This window comes from Filicampus tigris, chromosome 2, assembly GCF_054856515.1.
Source record: "Filicampus tigris isolate MCC_2025a chromosome 2, RoL_Ftig_1.0, whole genome shotgun sequence".
Lineage (NCBI taxonomy): Eukaryota > Metazoa > Chordata > Actinopteri > Syngnathiformes > Syngnathidae > Filicampus > Filicampus tigris.
Window position 1 is genome coordinate 24,469,402 of NC_141218.1, and position 23,080 is coordinate 24,492,481.

The 23,080-nt window shown below is 40.8% G+C and overlaps 2 protein-coding genes across 10 annotated transcripts in view; one reads left to right on the forward strand and one right to left on the reverse strand.

Annotated features, from left to right (window-relative positions):
• The window catches only part of dock2 (dedicator of cytokinesis 2), a 151,474-nt gene extending 142,566 nt beyond the window's left edge, over positions 1 to 8,908 (reverse strand). For 2 of the 7 annotated variants that reach the window (XM_086019767.1, XM_086019751.1), the window contains exon 1: positions 8,749 to 8,908. The gene's annotated coding sequence lies outside the window, so the exon portion shown is untranslated. Of the gene's footprint in view, positions 1 to 6,137; positions 6,201 to 8,748 lie in introns of those variants that run through there. The other 5 variants (XM_086019758.1, XM_086019742.1, XM_086019719.1 and 2 more) reach the window with 4 other exon arrangements.
• hrh2a (histamine receptor H2a) lies at positions 682 to 17,691 on the forward strand. 3 transcript variants are annotated; one of them, XM_086019817.1, is made up of 6 exons: positions 682 to 776; positions 11,659 to 11,932; positions 12,009 to 12,958; positions 15,549 to 15,721; positions 15,876 to 15,957; positions 17,040 to 17,691. In XM_086019817.1, the coding sequence occupies exons 3-4, from the start codon at positions 12,103 to 12,105 to the stop codon at positions 15,716 to 15,718; spliced, it is 1,026 nt and encodes a 341-aa protein (XP_085875943.1). In that variant the 5' UTR covers positions 682 to 776; positions 11,659 to 11,932; positions 12,009 to 12,102; the 3' UTR covers positions 15,719 to 15,721; positions 15,876 to 15,957; positions 17,040 to 17,691. The 3 variants fall into 3 exon arrangements, with proteins under 3 accessions (XP_085875943.1, XP_085875925.1, XP_085875934.1); XM_086019799.1 differs by having other exon boundaries at positions 11,659 to 12,958; XM_086019808.1 differs by lacking the exon at positions 682 to 776 and adding an exon at positions 8,441 to 8,663 and having other exon boundaries at positions 11,659 to 12,958.
• The last annotated feature ends 5,389 nt before the right edge of the window (positions 17,692 to 23,080 follow it).

Sequence of the window (23,080 nt, forward strand, 5' to 3'; positions counted from 1 at the left end):
GTAGAAGAAGGAACGAGAACGAATGGAAATAGCAGAGCTGGATGGAGAATTTTGCAGGCAGGCCACGAACGCAACCGCCGATTCAATTATTGAGGTCTAGAAAAACCTGGCAGAGGCCAATATTCCAAGATCCTTTCAAATATTGAGACAACCGAAAGCACACATAACCAAACAGCTTGGGAGCGCGGCTGTCGGCTCAACACGTTTGCCCTACGGCGGCCATCATTTTTGACGGATGGTGTTCGAGTTTTAAGAACAACATTGTAGAAACTTTGGTGCCAACGGACAATTCAGTGGATGCTTCTGCAGCAGTTGATAGCTACATGTATCTCTCTGAAAACAGGCTGATAATTCAAAAAAGTAAGAAAGATGTAACGTCAATGCCCGATTAATTATTTGGGGATTATTGATGTCATTATAGTGTAAATGGTGCTGTTGTTCCTATAGGGTGACCTTAAAGCAACCCACCCATAAAGGGTGAGACTTTGTCGGTGCTATACTGCCACAAGTGGTTGTTGCACTGAAGCATACAGCGGAGCAGTTATTGGAATCACTTTGAATGCAAATTATCGTGAGATAGTGAAAAGAGGAGCGATGGGAGGAGAAAAAGAGAGAGTGAGGCGCTCCCTCTGTCTCTTTAGTTTCTTCCTCACACACAGACTCATTAGGCGGCCAAACATACTCACACATACACCAACTCAACACGCATCATGAGCATGCCTGTGTTTCGACTCGCTTCCCTCCAGGAGCCAAAATGAGGTGATGTGGTCTGTGCGGTGAGTTGATCGATCTCTATTTGCCTCCATATCGTAATTTACATAGAGCAAACATGTTTTTCAAACTACGTTGCTAGTTGCAGTGTGACATCACTGTTGGCTTTTTCTACTTCGTATTCTCTGTACATGTGGGCTAATCAGCTTGTTTGGTTTTGTTTCAAAATCACAATGGTTTGTCATCTCTACTCAACTAAACCATCTTACTTTCATGTAAAAATGGTCGTAAAAGAATCTGATTGATCAGGTATGTGTGTGTGTGTGTGCTGTGTGCATGTGTGTGGGAGTGACATAAAAGCTGAGTCTGCTCTACCAGCTCATGCAGTTGAAAAGAATTCATCATGAGTATGTGGGATCAATAGCGATGTGAAGGGCGAAGCATTGGCCTGGGAGGTGAGTCACCAATGAACCTTATGTAATGGAGCACGGTGTATGAAATAAAACAGGACGGGGATCATTGAAAAATCATTTTGGCAAATGTGCCACGCAACAAATGAGCTACTTTGTATAGCTTGAGCTAATGAGCTATAGGCAAGCTGTGTTCCCAGTGAAAAAAAGGGGAAAAAAACTTGGGGTGGATATAACAGTCAATTTCCGTAGTTAAGAATTCAGGTGACTTGACTAATCGTGTCTTGCAGCAATTGAGGCAAAATGGAGTGCACTTCTTGGCTGCAACCAGGGGCACTACCGATTCAATCAAATAGTTTGCTGTCTAAAGAAGTGCATTAGATCAGCTGTGGGAAGTTGAGCTACGGATTATGAACGCTGTTAACACCCCATGGCAGCATTTCTACAACACTGACATCCACCATCCATTAATTTTTTTTTTTTTTTTAAATGACTTTGTCATGAATTAATCAACAAAGATTCAGAAATTGATTGAGATTGATTCCGAAAATTTTGTCCGGGATTGGGCGGCACAGTGGTTGACTGGTTAGCACGTCCGCCTCACAGTGCAGAGGTCGTGGGTCTAACAGCCTTCCTCTGTGGAGTTTGCATGTTCTCCCCATGCCTGTGTGGGTATTCTTCCGATACGCCGCTTTCCTCCCATTTTCCCAAAAACATGCATGGTAGGTTAATTGGACACTCTAAATTGTCCTTTGGTATATTTGTATGCGCAAATGTTTGTTTGTCTCTGTGTGCGCGCGAGTCAAAAGCCGCCTTTCACTAACATACTAGTTAAAGCCATAATTCCAGAAAATGTGTGAAAACACTAGCAGACAAATACATAATGTAATGTAACAATGTAAATATCTCAATGTAAAAACAGTAAGTACGACAGTAAATAAAGTGTGACTTCTTGTGCTGCGTAACATTGTATTCTTCCGCATGTTGCTTGAAACCCCGCGAATGTCATAAATCCAGAATCCAGTTAAAATAGAAGATGCATGTTTTAAAAAGAAAGCAAAATATACCAAGCTATAGATAATCAGACAGATGACTTGATTTATCCTGTAAAGGAAATTAAGTAAGGTGCATGTGTTGCAATTTAGATTGAGATTTGCACATTAGCAAATAATTTGTCCACGCATTTTCCCCTTAATACTTGTTGGGAAGCAACTACAAGTACATTTCATCAGAAGGTCCCCTATTTTTCGATCCACTGTGAAAAGAAACTATACATTAACGACAAGAGGACATGAAATGTGTCGATTCTGCTCCCCAGTGAGGATGTGGATCTACTCACACTGGCTGGCATGCATTTGAAATGTGCGGGAGATCTACAAGGAACTTGCAATGTTGTCGTAACAAAGGTGCGCTACGGTCAGTTGCAACATAATGAGCTCGATCCCCTTGTGGGTGCCATTCATTAGCGCCTATATATATTTCATGTGCTTTATCTTCCCTATGGTGCACCTGTCTGGAACTATGTCTGGTTCATTTTCACATTTCTAAGATGTACACAGTGAGTGTTACGGAGACAGGAACTCTGTTGCTTTTTCTCTGCAGACACACCAACACAAGACCGCAATAGACTTGTCTGAAAGGGTGGAGGATCATCCATACTTGTTCAATAATGGAAAAGCCCACAGTAGAACGCTGAACCCAGTGACAGTAGAAAGACTGTGGTCTATAAATACAGCATTCCTCCAGATGTTTGCAATTCATAGCAGGCAACTGTTTGCAGATTTGTAGGTGGGTGGGATTTGCTCAAAAAGTCACTTATTTGCAGTTCTTGTGCTCAGACCAAGTTCCACCTTGTGTCACCTTTGTGCTAAGGAACTACAGTGGTGCCCTGAGTTCCAAGTGCCTAGACTTATAAACTTTTTGTGGTACAAACCGTCGCTTGGCCACTTTTTTTTTTTTTGTCTCGCGATATGAGCAAAAAACAATGGAGGTACGAGTATTTTTGAGGGCGCCACCACTAGATGGGGACAGAAAACTTCACAGCATCTAGCCACCGTCAAGTCACACTGGTTAACTTGCAATGGAAGGACAATATCAGTTGGTGGTGGTAGTGTCACATTAAGCTGATTTGCCAACTGTCAATGGACACCACAGAAGAAGACGAGCCAAGAACAAACATACATCAGGTACATCCAATTGTGTCTTACTCTTGAGCTTGCATTTTCCGTGATAGCAGATTATGTAGAGAGCAAATATTATTACTTTTTGTTTTTGTACATTACTATGGAAGCGTGGACTGATATCATGTGGAGTAACCATTTTTGACTGGCAAATAAGTTTAAACGTATTTGTAAATACATTCAAACGTTAGTGATGGACTGATTTCTGTTTTCAGGGCCCATACCGATTATTAGTAGTCAAGGAGGCCGCTAACCGATATTTGAAGACGATATTAATTGGCAGAAAAACGGAAAAACTGGTGTTAATAATTGGTGTTTGAATAATAAAAACTCCAACACTTGAGTTGACAATAGGACGACCAGGATTTTGAAACTATTAGACCTACGAGAGCCATCAATTTGACGGACTGTGCTCTGTTGCACTCTGGCAATGATGTCATCGACTAAAATGATTATTACTCACTTCTCGAGAGTCTAATAAAGTTATTTTGTTTATTAACCAATGTTTATTTATAATTGTTATGATTTGTTATTATGTCTGCAGTGCATGATTTCCGTTGTGCATTTTTTCCCATAATGCTATGGGGTATGCTCATGCGCAACTCAATCCCCCGAACATGCTTGCAAATAGTTTTAAACGTTTTTGCCAGTTTTTTTACTCCTCATTATCAGTTGCACGCTTCTGTACATTAAAATACTGCTCAGTGTAATTTTGGTGTGTTTTTGGGTGGATGTGGAACAGATTAGTTTCATTTCAATACATTCCAATGGGGAAAGATAATTTATAATAGGAGTGTTTTGAGTTGTGAGTGGAAAAATTGTATTTCGCTGCAGTCTATACAGGCAATTCAAAATCTTTTTAGGGAAGGCGTCAATTACTTGTGCATTGTTGCTATTTGCAGCATGGCTCAGTAACTTTAAACATGATAATATAAACTAGATAATGCAATTTCTGGAGAAATTACGTGCCTCCCGTACTGCAAAAATCAGCTATCAAACCTAGACTTAGAATATATACTATGCAAGAGCAGAATTTGTCGGATTATTAATATTGTTTTAAGATTATTTCTTTAATTTCTTAATTAGTTTGTAGATCCTAAAAATGGTTCATTTACTGTACATGCAAAATAAGCTAAATTACTGTTAAAGACTCAGTTTGATGCAATAGTTTATGTTTTCAGATAACTTTAAGCTGTAAAAACTTGTTACAAGAACCTCCTAGTAACTAGTGGTCAATATCAACACTGCATTCACACTTTTTGTTGTAATGTTCTACAGGGTGACACAGTAATTGACTGGATGGCCCCGGCCTTCCTGGGTGGAGTTTGCATGTTCTCCTTGTGTCTGCGTGGGTTTTCTCCAGGTACTCTTTTAGTGTACATTGCTGCCATGTACATGAAAAAAACTCTGTCATAAATCAAGGACTTCCTGTCACAACTATAAAAACTGTCAATGCTGTACATCCTGATATGGTCACATGGCAGGAATAAATGACCGTGGGGTGATAGAAATGTATCCTAACTGATATATGAGTGGTTCATGAAAGCTGAAGCGAAGTTGCAGAATTGAGATTTGGAATTTGTGGATGTGGGGGTTGACAGTTTCGGTTAGAATAAACAGTGACAAGAGAAAACAATCACATTTTGATTCCCATGTGAACTAAAATGACTAAAAGATTATGCTATATTCCTGTGCATATTAATTATATTATATTATTTCGTGATAATCAAGAGTCGTTTTTTTTCCCATAATAATGCTATGTAACTAACTTGCCAGCCATCAAATTGACGGTGGGAAAACAAAACAAAATCTTTTGCTTTCATGCTTGGCATCATAAAAGGTCATTAAAAGAAAATCAGTACATTCTGACACAGAAACCTAAAACAAGCCAGGTTTATGGTTGTGCTGCTCAAATTTTACAGATATAAATTGCTTCTGTTTGTAATGTCAAGATACTTGCATCCCTCTCAAACAGTTGGTTGGCAGATGTGCCTAATGTCACGACGAGTCACGACGAATGAAGGATGAAAGCGTGAATGGAAATGAAGCCAAATTTGACACACTAACATTTTCAAAGTAGACGAATACTTGCTGGTACAAAGAACTAATCCAACTAATCCCAATAAGTGCACATTGAAGCCCTTCTACATATCGGATGATTTGCATGATGAGGTTTATTACTTATAAGTCAAAGGAAGAGAGGGTATTCCAAAAAGACACATCTGGATGATGTTTAAAAAAAAAAATCAAAACCATTTCAAAAAGGTTGCAAATGAGCACTTGGTGTTTGGAGAATCTCAGAAAAACAGACACCACATTGCAGCTGAGAGGTAAATAACATCATCACTCGTCGTCACAAAGTCATACAATGTCTATTAAAGAGGCACATTTTCAAGTTCCTTTGTGGCTCTTTTCATCTCCCAAAACCTAATGGGGCTCTTTTGCTCCCAAATCACTTAGTGAGTGATGGGAAGTCTAGAAGCTGCAATTGGGCCCTAACAGCTCATTTGCCAAGCACTTGTGTTCAATGACAGGAGGCATTGAAAAGAAGTTGTCCATTTGTTCATCCTAACATTTAAAATCTGGATGTCGCACACATGCGCACAGTGCAAAAATGTAAATCTAAATATAAGAGATAAATACTTGTTTTGAGAGGCTTCAGAATAAAAGCAAGGGAAATTATCTGCCAGTGCAGTAAGATAATTACACATGCTAAGACTTCTTGAAATAAGAAAAAATATCTTGGCTTTTGAAAAGAGAGAAATACCTTAAAATAAGTGGCGAAACACTCATTTCAAGCACTATATTAGGTAAAATAAAGTAGAAACTAACCTACCATGCATGTTTTTGGAATGTGGGAGGAAAGCAGAGTACCCAGAGAACACCCACACAGGGACAGGGAGAACATGCAAACTCCACGCAGGAAGGCCGGGGCTGGATTCTAACCCACAACCTTTGCACTGTGAAGCAGGCGTGCTGACCAGTCAACTACCATGCCACCCTGGAGTATATTAAAATAAAAATTAAAGACTTTTTGAGGATTTATGGCATAAAACGAACTGGAAGGTCAAATATTTATCAGTGCGAATTAAGTGTATTGATATTAGTACAACATCAGTGTTTGTAATAATAATGTCACTAGTTACTAGGAGGTAATTGAAACAAGTTTTTACAGCTAAAAGTTCTCTGAAAACATACAACATCAAACTGAGACTTTGACAGTAATTTAGCTTATTTTGCATGTAAATAACCAATTTTAGGATTTATAAACTAAGTAAGAAATGAAATGCAAAAAGACTTTTTGGCTTGATATAAGAATCTAAGTCTAGCTTAGATATCTGGTTTTTGCAATATGCACGGGAATTCAGGGGGTCCTCATTTAGCATCATTCTAAGGTCAAGAACAACGGCATAACAAATATTTGTTCACACGGCACATGAAGGCATACTAAATTACGTGTTTACACTATTGTATTTTATTGTAAATAAGTATTGTATTGTAAATATCGTACAAATATTTACCGTAAATAAAAACGTGGTCATATTTGGCTTTTGGAGAACATTTCAGGACAAACAGAAAATGCACTGTAACTTTTACAAATGAACTTAATTTGACCTTCTCTTAACTTTGTTATGCATGTTTAACTGTTCATTATTTAAATTCTTTGTGCTCAGCTTGATGTTATGTATACAGGTGCTTAACACAAAAATTCACAATTTTTTTTTTTTTTTTTCTTTTTACTGTTTCCAGAAATGTCCACTTCTATAGCTTTCTGTAACTCTTCCACTCTCTCTGTTGCAACCTCCCGATGGAACTCTGTGACACTAAGATCAGTGGTTGAGAACATCCTGATTAAAGCCTCCCAATGATGAGGCAGTCAATTAATTGTTAAGCGTCGCCAAAATGTCAAAATGGGAACAATATGGTAAATGGAACTGTTTGAATAAACAAATTCTAATTGTTTTGATTCATGGATCAAGCATCTGTTGTGAATTTTGCCAGTCAGCTCTTTATAAGATAACAGTCAGTTCTGCCAAAAAGTAGTGAATCACCGAGTCGGACATTTGTACTCAAAATGTTAGAGAAGGTAAAATTAAGTTAACCTGTAAAGGCTATAGTGCATTTTATGTTCATCCTGAAATATCACCTGAAAGCTGAGCATCCCAAACTTTTTGTAGTGTCTGACTTTATTACTGCCTTACGGCGTGTTCTGACTTATGTACACATTGGTGTACAGATAGGTGGTTTCCCTGTAACAGGGTTTTTGCTTGTACCGTAAACTCAGTCTTACAGAATAATAATGTGAGCAGTGTTTGTGCTATTCCAATTTGGTGTCCTAGCTATAATTGGTAAAGCAAAAACAACAAAAACAAACAAATTAAAGCTGCCATTCATTCTGTTTTTAATATTGCTTTGTTGTTGTTTTAAAACTGCATTAGAGGTGAAAGTATCTGAAACGGCTCTGCGTCCTTGTACATTAATGGAAAGTCAAACAACAATAATGTATTAACATTTTCTAATTAATGACCACAATTTCATGAAACGTAATTAACACTAGGGGTGTAACGGTACGCTAAATCACATTTCAGTTTGGTTCGGTTTCTTGGAAACTTCGGTCCGGAAACATTTTCAGTACAAGCAAATTTTTTTTTTTTTTTTAAATATGTTTATTTTGAAAAGATGACAAGTAAATGGTACATTTTTTAGAAAAACTAAATAATAGCAAACCATTCGAGTGATATTCTAAGAAATTACACCAGAATAAAAAAATACACTAACAATAAAGTTCTCTTAATTTTGTAAATTACTAAGACATTAACATCTTTAAACACTCAGCAGCAACAGCCTATGACACACCTAAGTATTCAAGTTAAAGACAAGTTGTCATTACAGTACATGTATACGCGTTTTGTGATAAAAAAAAATAAAAATACATACAATAACAGTTACCATTATTGCTAACTATATTAAAACTATTTTTATAATGAAAAAAATACAGTAACTTAAAAAATCTTTATGAAATTGTATACACTTTTTAGGCATTGAAATATTTGAATTTTCAACAGCATATTGTAACGAGTTGGGTTACCTGTGTTGTGGTCGGATTTGTGTGTCCCTGAGTTGTGATGTTTCCGAGGTTCATGAATGCATCGTACGGCAAGGGAGTGGAGCAGAGGAGAAAGAAGAGCGCGAGCAGTTGTACTTGGATTAATAAAAACGTGATAATTAAACTATGTCTGACGGCGTGTTTCTGGAAGACCCTACAATATGAATTATGAATCTCGCTATTTAAGTTTGACGTTTTGAGCTAAAAAGACTGATTGCTTCCTCGTCTAAGAAACATTCACAGTCTGATGATGCCGTGAGTGTTAGACGTCCTAGCTGCAACATAGCCGCCGATTTCATGTAGCAATGTTGGCACACAATTTACGGACTTATCCACGCACCTTTCCCTGCCGGCGATGGGGAACGGGAAATCCAGAATAATGTTCCCAAAGGGGACCGCAGTGTACGCGGGGACCTTCGGGCTCTGGCTCTTTTCTGGCTCTATCTTTTGTGCCGCCACTCTCCTCTCCCGCGAGCAACAGTCAATAGCGTCCGTGCGTAAACTCGCGCTAATAAGTGGACCGAACCTAACGCTAGTGGAACGAACCGAACATGCCATACCGAAACGTATTAATACACCTACGTGTACCGTTACACCCCTAATTAACACCACTCGGAATTCAATTTGTTCCAAGGGCATAGTGTTTGATACAGTTTTGTATTTGGATCTCATTAGAGTGCACAGGCAACTAATGTTCTGAGGCCAGTTAGTTGAGTTTAAATCAATATAGCAAGTGTTAGGTCAGCCTCTGAACTGCTCATTTACAGGAAAAGGGAAGAAAATCATCAACAGTAGATTGTGTTAACACAAATTATATCTATCAGTTGATTAACACAGTGTGGTGAACTAGGGGTTAACATTCCTGAGGTTCAAATCTCAGCTCAAGCCTCCTGTGTGGAGTTTCGATGTTTGTTCACAAATGAGCCACGAATCCAATACATGTTCTTTATTGTCTTTGCTCATTGAACTATGTATGAAGCTTGACCAAATTTAGGCACAATGTGGCGGGCTTTATTGCTGTACGATGTGATGCGAGGTTTCTTTTTTCCTATTAGGCGCATTTACAACACACGCTGACAAAAAACATTGACAAGTAAGAACAGGCATCACAATGCAAGCATCTGTTAGTAGAAAACACTTGTCCTGGCGCGGTTTTAAACTTTGTGATGTGTTAGAAAGCTGCCCATAATTTTTGTGTTTAGGGGTCAAATTTGACCCATGATTTAACTGGAGCCTGAAAATTCATAAAAACACAAGTTATCATTCAATATTGTTTATACATACTTTATACTAACTTAGTATGTATTCATATTCATGGAAACAATGTTTTAAAATTCGATTTTTTGGTTCCATAGAAATTTTGTCGTACAATACCACTCGTGTTCAATTACAAAAACTGTTTAAATTAACTAATTATGTTTGCTATAGTGATAAAATGAGTAATTATTTTATCCACATCTTAAACTAATATTAGAGTAACTATACTCCAAAATGTATTTTATTTATTTATTTTTATATTTAAAATAATTAACAATAGTGACATCTGTGGTGCTAGGGGTCAAAACTGACCCGTATAGATTTATGGTAAGATAAAGACAAAAAGTCAATTCCTTCTCATAAAAATGACTTGCACCTCTCTCTCTTGCTCCCCCTGGAATCCCCTGCCTAGTTCATATGCCATCCAGCTACCACCATCCAGAGACCACTCGTGTCTCTTCCGTGTTGGTCAGCTCAAGCAGGATCTTCTGAATAGGCTGTGGAAGCCGACAGCTCAAACATGGACTTGATGTCTTGGGCATGCGACATTGCATATCTAGTAGGCCCTGGAGTCATTTTGAGGTGGTTCTCCACTGGTGCACTGTATTGAGTGTCAAGAGGGGTTGATGACCCTGAAATGTCATATTTTTTTTACCTCTCCTGAAAACCTCTCTTTCAGCATCTGTGACATCTGGGTCCTCCTCGTCAGATGTGTGGTCTTGTTCAGGGTCATACTGAACCTTGTCCTCATCCACATCCTCCTCAGCTTGGCTTTCCTCTCTGTCTTCAGGATCACTGACTGTCACCCTGCTTATATATACCAATGTTTATTTTTGTTTAAAATGTATCAATATGCTGCAGGAAAGTTTGAGTTCACAGGGGGTGAAGAAGGCCTTTGTGTATATGTGAGTGCACGTGTATCAATTTACAAGAATGCCTGTGTGCGTGTTGCTGCGTGCGTGCGTGTGCGTATGTGTGTGTGGGGGGGGTGCGTGTGGGGGGGGGGGGGGTTGCGTGTGTGTGTCTGTGTATGTGTCTCCGTTTGACTGACTGTCTGTTGTGGAGCACGTTGAGCCATATTTGATCCACAGAGTGACCCACAGCTTTTAAACAGCCAGTATTCACTGCTGGATCATATTTGACCCATTACACCACAAATATCACTTTTTTTTGGGAGACCTTTCGAATTTGTTAAAATGGTGAAAATTAATTTTATTGCGTTAAAATTGTTGTGTCTGAGGATTAGATGAAGCCTCATTCCGGTAGAAAAAAGCAAATGGTACTTTTTACATAACTAAACTTCAAAACGGGTCAATTTTGACCCCAACACAAATGGTAGTTCTCTTAAAAGTGGTGATGTTTGTGATGTATTTCACATGTTCAGGTAGACAATTCCAGAATTCCACCCCTTACACAGAGAATGCAGGCTGAGCAAATGATATCTTGCATAATGAAATGGAACAGTTTTAATTTTATGCAGCTCTGGTGGACAGAGAAAGTGCAGAAAGATGGAGGAGCAATTCCATTTTTGCACTAATCACATAGGTTGTGGAGATCAATTATTTGGATTTACTTCGAATCACATTGTTTTGAGGCACGGCAGTAACAGTTTTTTTTTTGTTTTTTTTTTTTTATTACAAGTACTTTCAAGCAGTTTCTCATTCCTTAAAAAATAGATATTAGCCCTAATGGTTTGGCAAATCAAATCAAACTTTAAAAATTTTGCTGAGGATGTAAAGCAATTCCCACATTGGCTACATCACCTTTGTTACCTGCTCAATATGCGCACATTTGATATCAACATACAGTGATTCTTTTCTTTAGTGATTTCATTTGCTCTAAGAGGAGGTTTGTGCTCTACTCTGCTCCATTTGAGCTATAAAATGCAAATGAATATGCAAATCACCATTGAAGTAAATTAAGTGTTGTCAACTGCACCTCTGCGTGAAAATAAGACCTCACGTAATTATTTTGTCTCTTTCTTTTCCACTAGATGGTAGTAAAGCCACAGTAGACGGTGTGTTTGAAGCCATTCACTAAATTCAACACTACTGTGGACCTCTGCCTAAACGGAAGACAGCATGGAACAACAAATTCAGCCTCCACAGCCACTCAGCCATTCCATTGGCAGTTTACACTAAGAGTACAGAGTGACACAGAGATTAGAATACAAGAGGTCTGTGACCATTTGAAGCACACTTAAGGCACATGAAGTTAAAAGCAATTGTTGAAGGATAAAAAGTCATGATGTCACAAGGTTGAATCTGGTGAGGGCCAAGCAGCCATGTTGTGGAAAATAGCAGTGGGTCTCATCCTGACTCTTCTAATCCTTCTGACCATCAGCGGCAATGTGCTGGTGTGCCTGGCGGTGTGCGCCTCGCGACGCCTCCGCTGTCTCACCAACTGCTTCATCGTGTCACTGGCAGTGACCGACCTCATGCTCGGCCTCGCCGTCCTCCCCTTCTCAGCCCACCTGCAGCTCACCGATGACTGGCCGTTGGGCCCGGTCTTCTGCAACTTCTACATCTCCATGGACGTCATGCTGTGCACCGCCTCCATCCTCACCCTGCTGGCCATAAGTATGGACCGCTATTTGGCCGTGACAATGCCCCTCAGATACAGCTCTCTGGTACTGCCTTGGAGGGTATTTGTCGCCATGGCGAGCGTCTGGACCGTGTCGGTGGCCGTGTCCTTCTTGCCCATCTACATGGGTTGGAACACCGTCAACGGGACCGTGCAAAACTACGGCCAACGGGCTCCAGAGAGGACATGTCGCTTTGAGCTCAACAGGCCTTATGTTCTGACCGACTCACTTCTCACCTTTTACCTGCCTCTGCTGGTCATGTGCTGGACATACCTCAGAATACTTCGCATCGCACGGGCGCAGATCAAGCGCATCATCAGCGCTCAGCCCACGTGTGTCACCACCTACAGCTGCAGGAGCCACCAATCGGCCATCACCACCGTGGTCTCCAGTGTGCCGGCGTCGGCCCTGCGGGAGCACAAGGCCACGGTGACGCTCGCAGCAGTGATAGGAGCCTTTGTGGTGTGTTGGCTGCCTTATTTCATCCTGTTCACAACACTGGGTCTAAAGGAGATTCCCGACCCCAACAAAGTGCCAGAATTTGCCATTGTGCTGTGGCTGGGTTACGCCAACTCAGCCCTCAATCCGATCCTTTATGGAGCCCTCAACAGGGACTTCAGGTCCGCCTACACGCACCTACTGAGATGTCGATGGCCAACGTACAGTGGGTGGAGGAGCCAACAGTCTTCTGCCACCGTAACTATAGCAGGTACAGCCGTAATGTTATGGAGAAGGTTGTACTTCTTCTGTAAAGAGAAATCAATGACATAACTGCGTACGGTCCCACTAGACTGAGAACATTCAGTACTACTACAAAAACATGTGCCTTTATTAATGTTTTCCTTAGCTAGTAAAAACCTCTTGGATCACATATTAGTTCAAAAGCAATAGGATCAATACACTACCTTGCTTTGCCAAAACAACTATTTCTGATTTATGAGACAGAAATTGTGCATAACCGACCTCAAACCTCCGCAAATTAGCCAAATCGCCAACATTGTTATAAAATTGCAATTGCTGAGACAGATCATGCAATGACGTTTGACCTCAGCGACATGAAACTACACATCACACTACAGGTCATTCAAAGTCAGTACTGTAAATTTCTTGCAGTGATGGAAAATAATCCCTAAAACTTTGAAGACCAATATACAAAACATGCACATGTCCCACATTTTTTTGCTGCTGAGCCCAAGTCGAGTGAGTCACTTATTTTTTCATTTCGGCCCATAACGAGTCTGAATAACCCAGCAACGCCTTTAGAAGAAGAGCGTGTTTGAATTCTTCCATAGCAATCAACTGATTTTGTTATTTATATGCAGAGCAGGGCACTTGACCCTTTCTTGACGGTCCGGCCGCGGCCCTCCACCCTTGACCTGGGTGCCCTTATGGCCGCAACTCCCCACCCTTATTCATAAAATAATAAGATCACACCCCCCCCCGCCCCGTTCCGCCCTCCGCCCCCCCCAAAAAAAAAGTGTCCGTGATTGACGCCGCCACGGGAGAGATGCTAACGGCAGAAGTTTTTTAAGGATCATTAGCTGCCTAATTTACTATTCGAACCCGCTGTGGACACGCTTCAAAATGCGCCACTAGTACTTTACTACTTACCCAACTGCGTGTGCTTACTTCCATTGCGAGCCCCGGGGTTGGTTTTCACGTATTGTATAATTATTTGGGTCCAACAGACGGCCAGAAGTCATTTTCAACAAGTTATTTATTTTCCACACTTCACTTCGTTCACTGCCTTCAAAATAAAAGCATACCAGCAAACCACTATACACAGCAGGTTTGCTACGGCGTATTTCCGGAAGTAGAAGACGCCAGAAGAAGTGCATGAACTCCACCTTGATGTGGCAGCGTCATACTTGAGTGCTGCGCGCAGATTATTATACTCCCGTACACAAATTGTTTTGAAACCATTAAGTTCCAAGTCGGGGGGCGTCGCTTCAAAAAGAGAGCAACAACAATGGATATCGTACCTGCTACAACCATAAAGGGACCGAGATGACTAGACTATGCATTTAATTTTATTGCCAAACTAGTTTGCTTTTGCAGCAGCAACGAGCTGCGTGCTGCATCCTCTCTCTCCTCCTCCCCGTGTGGGAGACATTATGTCATCGCAATACGTGACATAATGGACCGATCAGAGCAGCAACAATTCCTGATGTGTACGTGGCATGTTTTGCAGACCTGTCGCCAACAGCACAATGCGTCGGTCACGTAAATCAATGTGGCAGTTGTCGCTCGAGCCGACGCGAGAGCAGGAAGTAGCCTAAAAAGAAGCCTTTCACTGAGTAGGCTGAGATGAAATTTGGCCACCTCGCAACCACGTCAAAGGCATGGTCGATTGGTGGGCCGGACTAAAATCCACTTCCATGCTTAGTCCAGCCATTTTTTTAAATTTGTCACCCCCCCGCCCCAAAAATGGCCATCCGGCTGAGCCGGAGGGTCCGACCGGTCCGGCCCAGGGACGGACTGCCCAGCTCTATTTATATGCATGTCTTAATTGAATGTACATGACTCAATGCTGTGTTTTTGGTGGTTGAGTGGTCAACTTTTCGCATCTACAAACATTTGCTTATAAAGAACTAATTCACACTCATTAGACTTCTGTTTGGACACATTTAAATGTGTCACATTTGCTAACCTGTTGCTCTTTGAACTCTGAAGATGCTGCTCAATAAGTTTTTTTGTCCATACTTGTCCACCGTGTGGTCTGTGCAGCCTTGCTGATTTAGCTTAGTTTGTAGTCTCTTTCAGTTTGCTCTGCCGGCTGTGAAAGCAAAATGTTTCTACCCCCTTTGCCTTAAAAAGTTAGAGGTGAGTATGAAAGCTTGTGACCCCTATGAACACAAGAGCACTGCAGCTGCCAAACAGACGCAGAGACTGTTGCATCAAGCCAGCTCTGTTAAAAAAAGGAAATACCTGTTTTGATCAGCTGAAAATTGAATGATCGGCCTTGATTTCAGCTCACGTGATCAGTACAACTCTACTTTCTACCTTCCGCATGTTGTCAGATACCATTCAAAATCAATACCACCCTTGGTAGGCCTTCTTCAAGGCAAGCTTGCCCTGGCTGAAACGCATTGGCATTATCTCCAACTGGCCATGTTAAAATAAAGGCCTTTTAATCCAAAATGCTTTGAGTGCCTCAGTTTACTTTTTTTTTTTAAGTCCAGCATTGATCCCTCGACTGAAGAGCACCAAAGAGACAGTTTTGAGAAAACTCAAAACATCCGAGAAGCACTCCTATATGCAGTGATTGCTTCAATACCACCCTTGTTTGACGTTTTTAGGCAGAGAACAGCTCATGGAGGTGACGCTGCTGTGTGGACATGCACCTGCCAGCTGCAGGGCGGGTCAAACAGGTCAGAACTTCATGCTACAAGAGACAAATCGCAGGACTAACACAGCTACGACCCAATTTGCGAATGGTACAACTGACACGGATGTCAAAGGCAATTGAAAGGTAAAGTAATGCTCTCTATAATGCAGATGGTAGTTTATAGCGACTGCTTCATGCTAAAAGCCCAGCAATGCATATATTTTTATATTTAAATCACACATTTTCGATCATTATTTATATGCATTTCATCACCTTTAACTGTTGTTGGTGAGCTCAGGTCAGAAGCCTTTCCTGCTGAGGAGGTTACCAAAAGGAAGCAGCCATTGTAACATTACTGAAGTACACTTAGCTGATGTACAGTAAGTACAAATACAGATGTTTGCTCTCAGCACAATTAGAAACACGTTATCTATATTTCACATCCTGCTTTTGTTACTTTGCTCAGACAATGTATGGAGCACGTTTCACATTAGATTTGTATATTCATTTTAAAGCAATAAAATGACATTTCCCCCCTACATCAGAAATTATTATTTTTATTTATTATTGATAGCAAGATTGGCTGGCAACCAATTCAGGGAGTCTGCTGGGATATGCTGCAGCACTTACCGCAGCCCTTGTGAGGATAAGCGGATTGGATAATGGATGGATGGATGGATGGATGGATGGATGGATTATTAGCAAGAGTTTATCAATCTAATAAAATCCGATACAAAATCTGATGATAATAAAGTTCAGTTATGGCATAATCACAAATGTATCAATTTAACAATAAGTACAGTATGTGTGGCCAGATTAAGTTTGCAGTGGTGTAGAACTGTATATTACTGAGAGATCCATCCATCCATCCATCTACTACACCACATATCCTATTAAGGGTTACAGGGGGCTTGGGTCTATGCTAGCTGACTCACCCCTGGACTGGCCGCCAGTCAATCACAAGGCACATTATAGAGACAGAACACCACCCGCACTCGTATTCACAGTCACTGAGTTGGAACTGAACACATGCTTCCTACACAGAAGTCAGGCGAATGAACGACTATGTCAGTAACTACAGACTGAGAGATGTTTTTAATATGTTGGTTATCGTACTGCAGTAAATTAGAAAAGGTAGATTCCTATCTTAGTATGCTGCACTGTGTGAAGTGAATAGTTCTGTCAATCAAAGCAGAGGAAATATTTAAAGGCAAATATTTCATACAGATGTTTGATTTATTCACACATTTGTGACAGAAAAACAATATAATACAATTTTATACAATTTAGGGTGCATGACAATTCGCCAGGATTGCCACACTAATAAATGTAAAGCGCAACATGTCAATAACATTTACTGTAGATTAAGGTCATTAATTGTTTGCTTGTGTTTTCTTCATGTAATGACCCAAAATACGTGCCTGCTTTTACATTCTCATGTTGGTATCTGTCTTCCCGTTAGCACACGCCGGAGTCTTAATGTAAAATAATGGAAAACCTCTGCAGCTCCACCTCTCCTCACGCACAAGAAGCATCAACACAGTCAATCCCCTCTGCACTGGACGTGCAGTGTCACTTCAACATGGAAACTAAGGCCAAAAAGAGCCTTCCTGGTACATCCTAGAGGATTTGCAGGTCCGCCAAAATGTTGGCCATAAAGCACATGTGGAGGTTTAAGACAAGTGCATCCTCCTGTGGTAGCATCAAGTATCACAAGCTGGTCAAGGACTGTTCAGACAACATGCTCAACTACATCAAAGCATGTCTACAGAGAGACCTCTACATCATTGGCTGTACAGTCTCAAAACTGTAGTGTGTTATTGGAATGTCTTAGCATGGAATGTATTGTAAATGCATGAGTACATTTATTTCAAATGACTGACTGTTTGGCAAGAATCTTGGCTAATGTACTCGGTATGATTTGTCAAATATAAGAGACGATAACTTTGAACCATACAAATATGCTTCAAGATATGATAAATCCTTGTTCTTACTATTGCTGTTGCTAAATTGTGTTGGCGCAATTCATACAAGTGATCTACTTAACACATTTGAATTCAGGATAAAGTGCTTTCCAAACCACTTCAAATATTTCCACATACTGTATGTTGTTAGTCTGGTGCAAAAAAACGAGCATACTTTTAGATATTAGTGTAAATGCATTAAAATGAAATATGACAAAGACAAGTATCCATACCTGTTGTCACACTTGAAATGTAACAGGTGCTCCATTTGTCTTGTTTGAACACGTTTGACTGAAGTTGAAACGTGTGTTAAATTTTATTAATGGACAAGAATTGGAATAACGGCATAATGGTCTTCCTAGAGCTGGCTGTGGGTCAAATTAGTAATCACTAATCAGGTGAGTGAAGCCCTGGTGAGAGACAAGAAGTAAATAAGAACCTGATGGTCACTCTGGCTGGGAACCAAAAATCCTCTGCTGAGTAAGTTCAAGAAGGAGAACCGGCCGTGGTGGGCAGTTGATGAGCAAAAAATGTTTTCTTGTGCTGATGCTCAAGAGCATTTTCATCAGACCAGAGGTTTTCTCACAGGATGGAATTCACACTGGATCTCCGTTTCCTAGTTCACATCTCTCACCCAGCACCCTGTCGCCTTGTCGGTGTGTTCACCCACAGCAGCAAGCCATATGAAGAGTCTTTTAACAATTACAGAAGCCACTGCGCTCTTGGGGACAGTAAGTACAGAAGAAAAATGATTGTGTAGCCTACCAAACAATCCCCTCTGAGCTCTGATTTTTCTTGTAGATCCTCGGAGGTCTTAGTGTGGTTTTTGTTTCGTAGCATTGAATAGCCAAAATCTAAAGGACGAGCAAGAGAAATGAAAGGACCAGAGTTAATAATTTGAAGTGTAAAGGCTATGAATAATTATATCCATGTGATAACAGTTCTTTTTTTTTAAATAAATCATGTTATTATTAAAGAATAACGCTGCAATGGTATTTAAAAAAAAGGGGAGGGTGTCTTTGTGAGCGTGCTGTATATCCAATCATTTCTCTTGTGCTGCATTTAAAAAGTTAGCTGTAATCTTTAAATATTTTTTTCCACAGCACATCCTCCTCCAGGCTGATTAATCTCTTTAAATTACAACTTCATTTATTTCACAGATCCCAGTCCCAAATCCATCAATTTCATGATTTTTACTGCACAACCCCTCCAAGACTCGGCTCAGTTCACATCCAATAGAAATCAGCAACCGGGTAAGACTTACTCATTAAACTGGTCAAATTAAAACTTCTCAATCTACAGTTAGACTTTAAATCACATTTACCTGCAGGGAATGCAAAAGCATCTTTTACAGGAGTCATTTGCCAGCTATAGCTAAGACATTAAAATGATGATCAAAATTTTACAATATATTTTCTACAATATTAAAAAAAAACCACACACACACAGAAAGGTTCTCCTGCATTACAAATGTAGTGTCCTATAGTCAAAACATCCAATTACACAACACAAGGCTGAAAACTCATGTGACCACAGGCTAGTGTCCAGAACAAAACCATCCAAAACAATAGTTCTGAGCAGTTGCATTTGATTGCAGTGGTGTACCTAATCAAGCGGCAAGCAAGAAAGACAATATTTTACAACCACAATAAAAAGTAACCACTACAAATGCAGCCCTGTAAGTGCCTTGAAAGGTTTTATGTGGCGAAAATAGCAAACACTCAGGAGAAATCGCTTCATACGCTGTTTTCACGTCTTAAAAACCTGCGCAGTTGACGTGCTCAGAAAGTCTCTCAAATTCTTCGATGGGCAGCGATTATATTTTATTTATGATGCTTTCATCTTCAAGAGCGCCGATATGTCCGCTGCCGTACATCACGCTTAGCTCTGTTGGTCACTCACGACATCCGTCCCTCCGTCTTATTTGCAACGATGGCCATACTGACTGCTCACACTACATGAAAACCATTCATCATTGCTTCTTAGACAAAACATTAATGTGAGGGAGGGTGTAGGGGAAAAAAGCCTTCCAGTCACAAACCCACACTGATATATAAGTATCTCTATAGAAGCTATCAATCATAAATATTGTCATTATTCAACGGTGTCATCGACAAGACCTCCTCCTTTTTTCCTTTCTTTCTCCCTTTGCACACATGCGCGTGCACAGACACACGCACGCATGCACAAACACAGGCACACGCGCACGCAGAGACACGCACACACACACACACACACACACACAGGAAGAGCATCATGAATCATAAATCATATGAATGCCATCCAAACACTTCTCAGAGCTATGAGGAATAGGGAAGATTGATCGATGTGGTCGAAGGGGGCGAAAGCAAAGAAGATGGACAGAAGGTTGGAAGCAGCAACGGAGGGGTCACTAGCTGCAGTTCAAGGGTCAAACGGATTTGGCGGCGGCACAATATGGCTGACGAGGAAGGAGGGACGTGCGGGGGCGGGGCCAAGCAGAGGAGTAAATGGATGAAGGAGGAGGGAGCAAGTGGAGGAGGAGGAGGAGGTTGGGGGATGTTGCCTCAGTGAGGCTGAAGCCATAACTCATCTTTTATTAAAAATAATGAAAAAAACTTAATGACTTAATATCTGGAGAAAGAGACAGTAGTGAGGTGGCAACGGAGGAAGGGACAGCGAATGGAAGGAAGGAAGGAGAAGTGATCAGACCGAAAACTGAAGTGGGTCAGTGTTTAGTCATTTATCCCACTTTTCAAAAAGTTCATATAAAAGCCATTAAGGCAGGCGAGGGGCCAGTCATTTTGTTGTCCCCTCTCTTTCTGACGACTTAAATCCCCCTGCCTGCTTGGTAATTAAAGGCACTTAACAACCAATTAACTGTGATGAGCTAAATTAGCAGGTTACACTCTCCTTTGATGAGTGCATTATGAGTGTACATTGAAACAGTTTGGGAGAAACCTCAGCGGCCCGCGTTTGCGTGCCGACAAATGACGGATTAATTACTATTAAAGCATCCGCGTGCTAATGAGCTGAGAAACAATTAGAGGGGCTGTTAGCATATGAGAGTATCTGAAGCATGGATGGGAAGCGAAGGGAAGGAGTGAAAGGGAGAAATCTTCATTGGGAAGCAATCCTGATTAAATGGATGGAGAGAGGCACTCTTCACCCAATATCCATGAACTTATTAAATACATGACATCACAATTTGTCTTTTCAACCACGCAGCTTTACATCCCCTACCCTGCCATCATCTATTCTTTGCCGGGGAAAACTCTTTTTGTCTTTCTTTCTTTTCCAGCTCCTCTCCAACTCTTCCCTCCTTCCTGCTTGGGGGACACAGTCCTGTGAAGGAATTTAATATGCAACTTTTATATGAGAAACCAATCGCATACGTCCGGGTCTATTGGGCTCGCAATCTATCGGCCCGGACGGCTAATGTAATAGAGGGGGCTGGGGCTATTTATCACACGGGGAGCTATGATTCCTTCTCTCTCCCTCCCTCTGTCTTTATTCAAGCCCAGATTCCATGGCTGCCACTAAATCAGGCCAACTATGAGCTATGGCTGCCCAGAGGGTATCTCCTCTTTTATAGAGGGATTTGGATTGTGTATCTTCTGGTTCCTCGGTGGTCGTTGATGCCTCTTACGGAAGCCATAAACACTCAAACAAAAGGAAAGGAGTTACGTGTAGCTCTGTCCTCTCTGTGTGGACATGGAGACAAGGGAGTTGGAGGCGTAATGAAGCTGATGACGAATTTATTAATAGTACAACGATGCGGCAACGGGCTCTCTTCACTTACACAGGTAGACTTTTGCGTGTTAGCTTTTATTTTAAGGTCAAGCTACCACATGAAATTGCACACATGCCACCACATCATTAGCATTTTATCAGCCTAATAGCATAATTACCCAAGTCATTTTTGTTATAACATAATCAGAAAATGAAAAAACAAACAACAAATCCACTAAATAAGAGTTGTCCAGTTGCCGTCCATTTAACCCTTGTGGATTACCATGACCTGAATGACTAAGATTCTACACAGGCAAAAAAGAACAGTTTTAGCAGGAACATTGCTAATTTAAAAATGACTTGGGCAATTAAGGATTTTTCACATATTCACACATATAAGAATAAGTGGATAAATTAGCGAAACAAATGTTCTGCTGAACCTCTTAAAGATGAGCTCATTGTGAGCTTGACATGACATGTCTTGCTCAAAATTTTACTCTGCAGTAGTCAAAGACAAACCGCTCTTCGCTGCAGCAAGATCTCAGAAGAAATAGAAATGGAAAAAATAGTCTGTCTCCACATAATGTGGCATTGAGCTGTTCATAAGTTATGAATTTCCTGCTTACTATTTATTGTTTTATATTAACTTATACAGTTTTGAGTTGAGCAGGAAAGGTTTCTAGAAGTTCGAGAGATATTTATTTTGATAAGTAAATTTGTTAGTTTGTATTAAATTATATTTTTGGATCATAACTTTTTCATGTGTTCATCCATCCATTATCCAAACCGTGCTGGGGCCCATCCCAGCTGTCTACGGGCAGCGGGCGGGGGGCACCCTGATCTGGTTGCCAGCCAAGGGCACAGGGCACACACGAACAAACAACCATTCACGCTCACAATCATACCTAAGGACAATTTAGAGCATTCAATCAACCTACCATTCATGTTTTTCGAATGTGGTCAGGAGACCGGAGTACCCGGAGAAAACCCACGCTGGCACGAGAAGAACATGCAAACTCCACACAGGAAGGCCAGGGCCTGATTTGAACCCACGACCTCTGCACTCTGAGGCAGACGTGCCGTCAACTCGGGTTTAAATAGTTAAAAATGGGTTCACCCACAAAAATAAATAAATAAATAAACAAACAAAAAATACAAGTCGCGCAAGGAAGGTTGAAGGCAGTCAGGTCAGCCGTCTCTGCCGATGAGGTGTCCCTTATTTTTTTTCAGGGAGTTGGCAACCCTAAACAGAGGTAAACAAGCTGAGAGACACAGCACAAAAGCAAACTTTTGGAGCAAGGAGGAAAGCAGCTGCTTCATTCATGTGGTGAGTGACAGGAATATCAAGTGTTTTGACAGTTGAAAGTAACAAGCGGAATTGACGTCCATTCGAGTCATGACGCCGGCTACATACGGGGCGTGTACTACACAGTGGGTTATTCAAATGTAAACGGGATATTCAGAATGTTTCAGAAATTTTGAATTTTGAATTTTGACTTTAACACAAATATTGCCTGCATGTAAACAGTCACTATGGTTCTGGGGACAAAATGGAGGAGGAGGCACGGGCGTCGTAAAGTCGAAACATCGTAGGTCACGTATGTCGTGATACGAGGACTGCCTGTATTTGATTTCTTTGATTGGTATGGGTAAGGCTTAATATGCTTTTTAAAAAATATTGATTTCAATGACATAAGCAACCCACCGGCAGGATTTGACAAAGAAAGCGAAGCCTCTGGCCCGCGAGACCAGCCCCGTACTGACTCATTGATGCTTTTGTCATAACCAGGCTTGGGGAGTCCAACAAGTGGATAAATTGTCACAAATA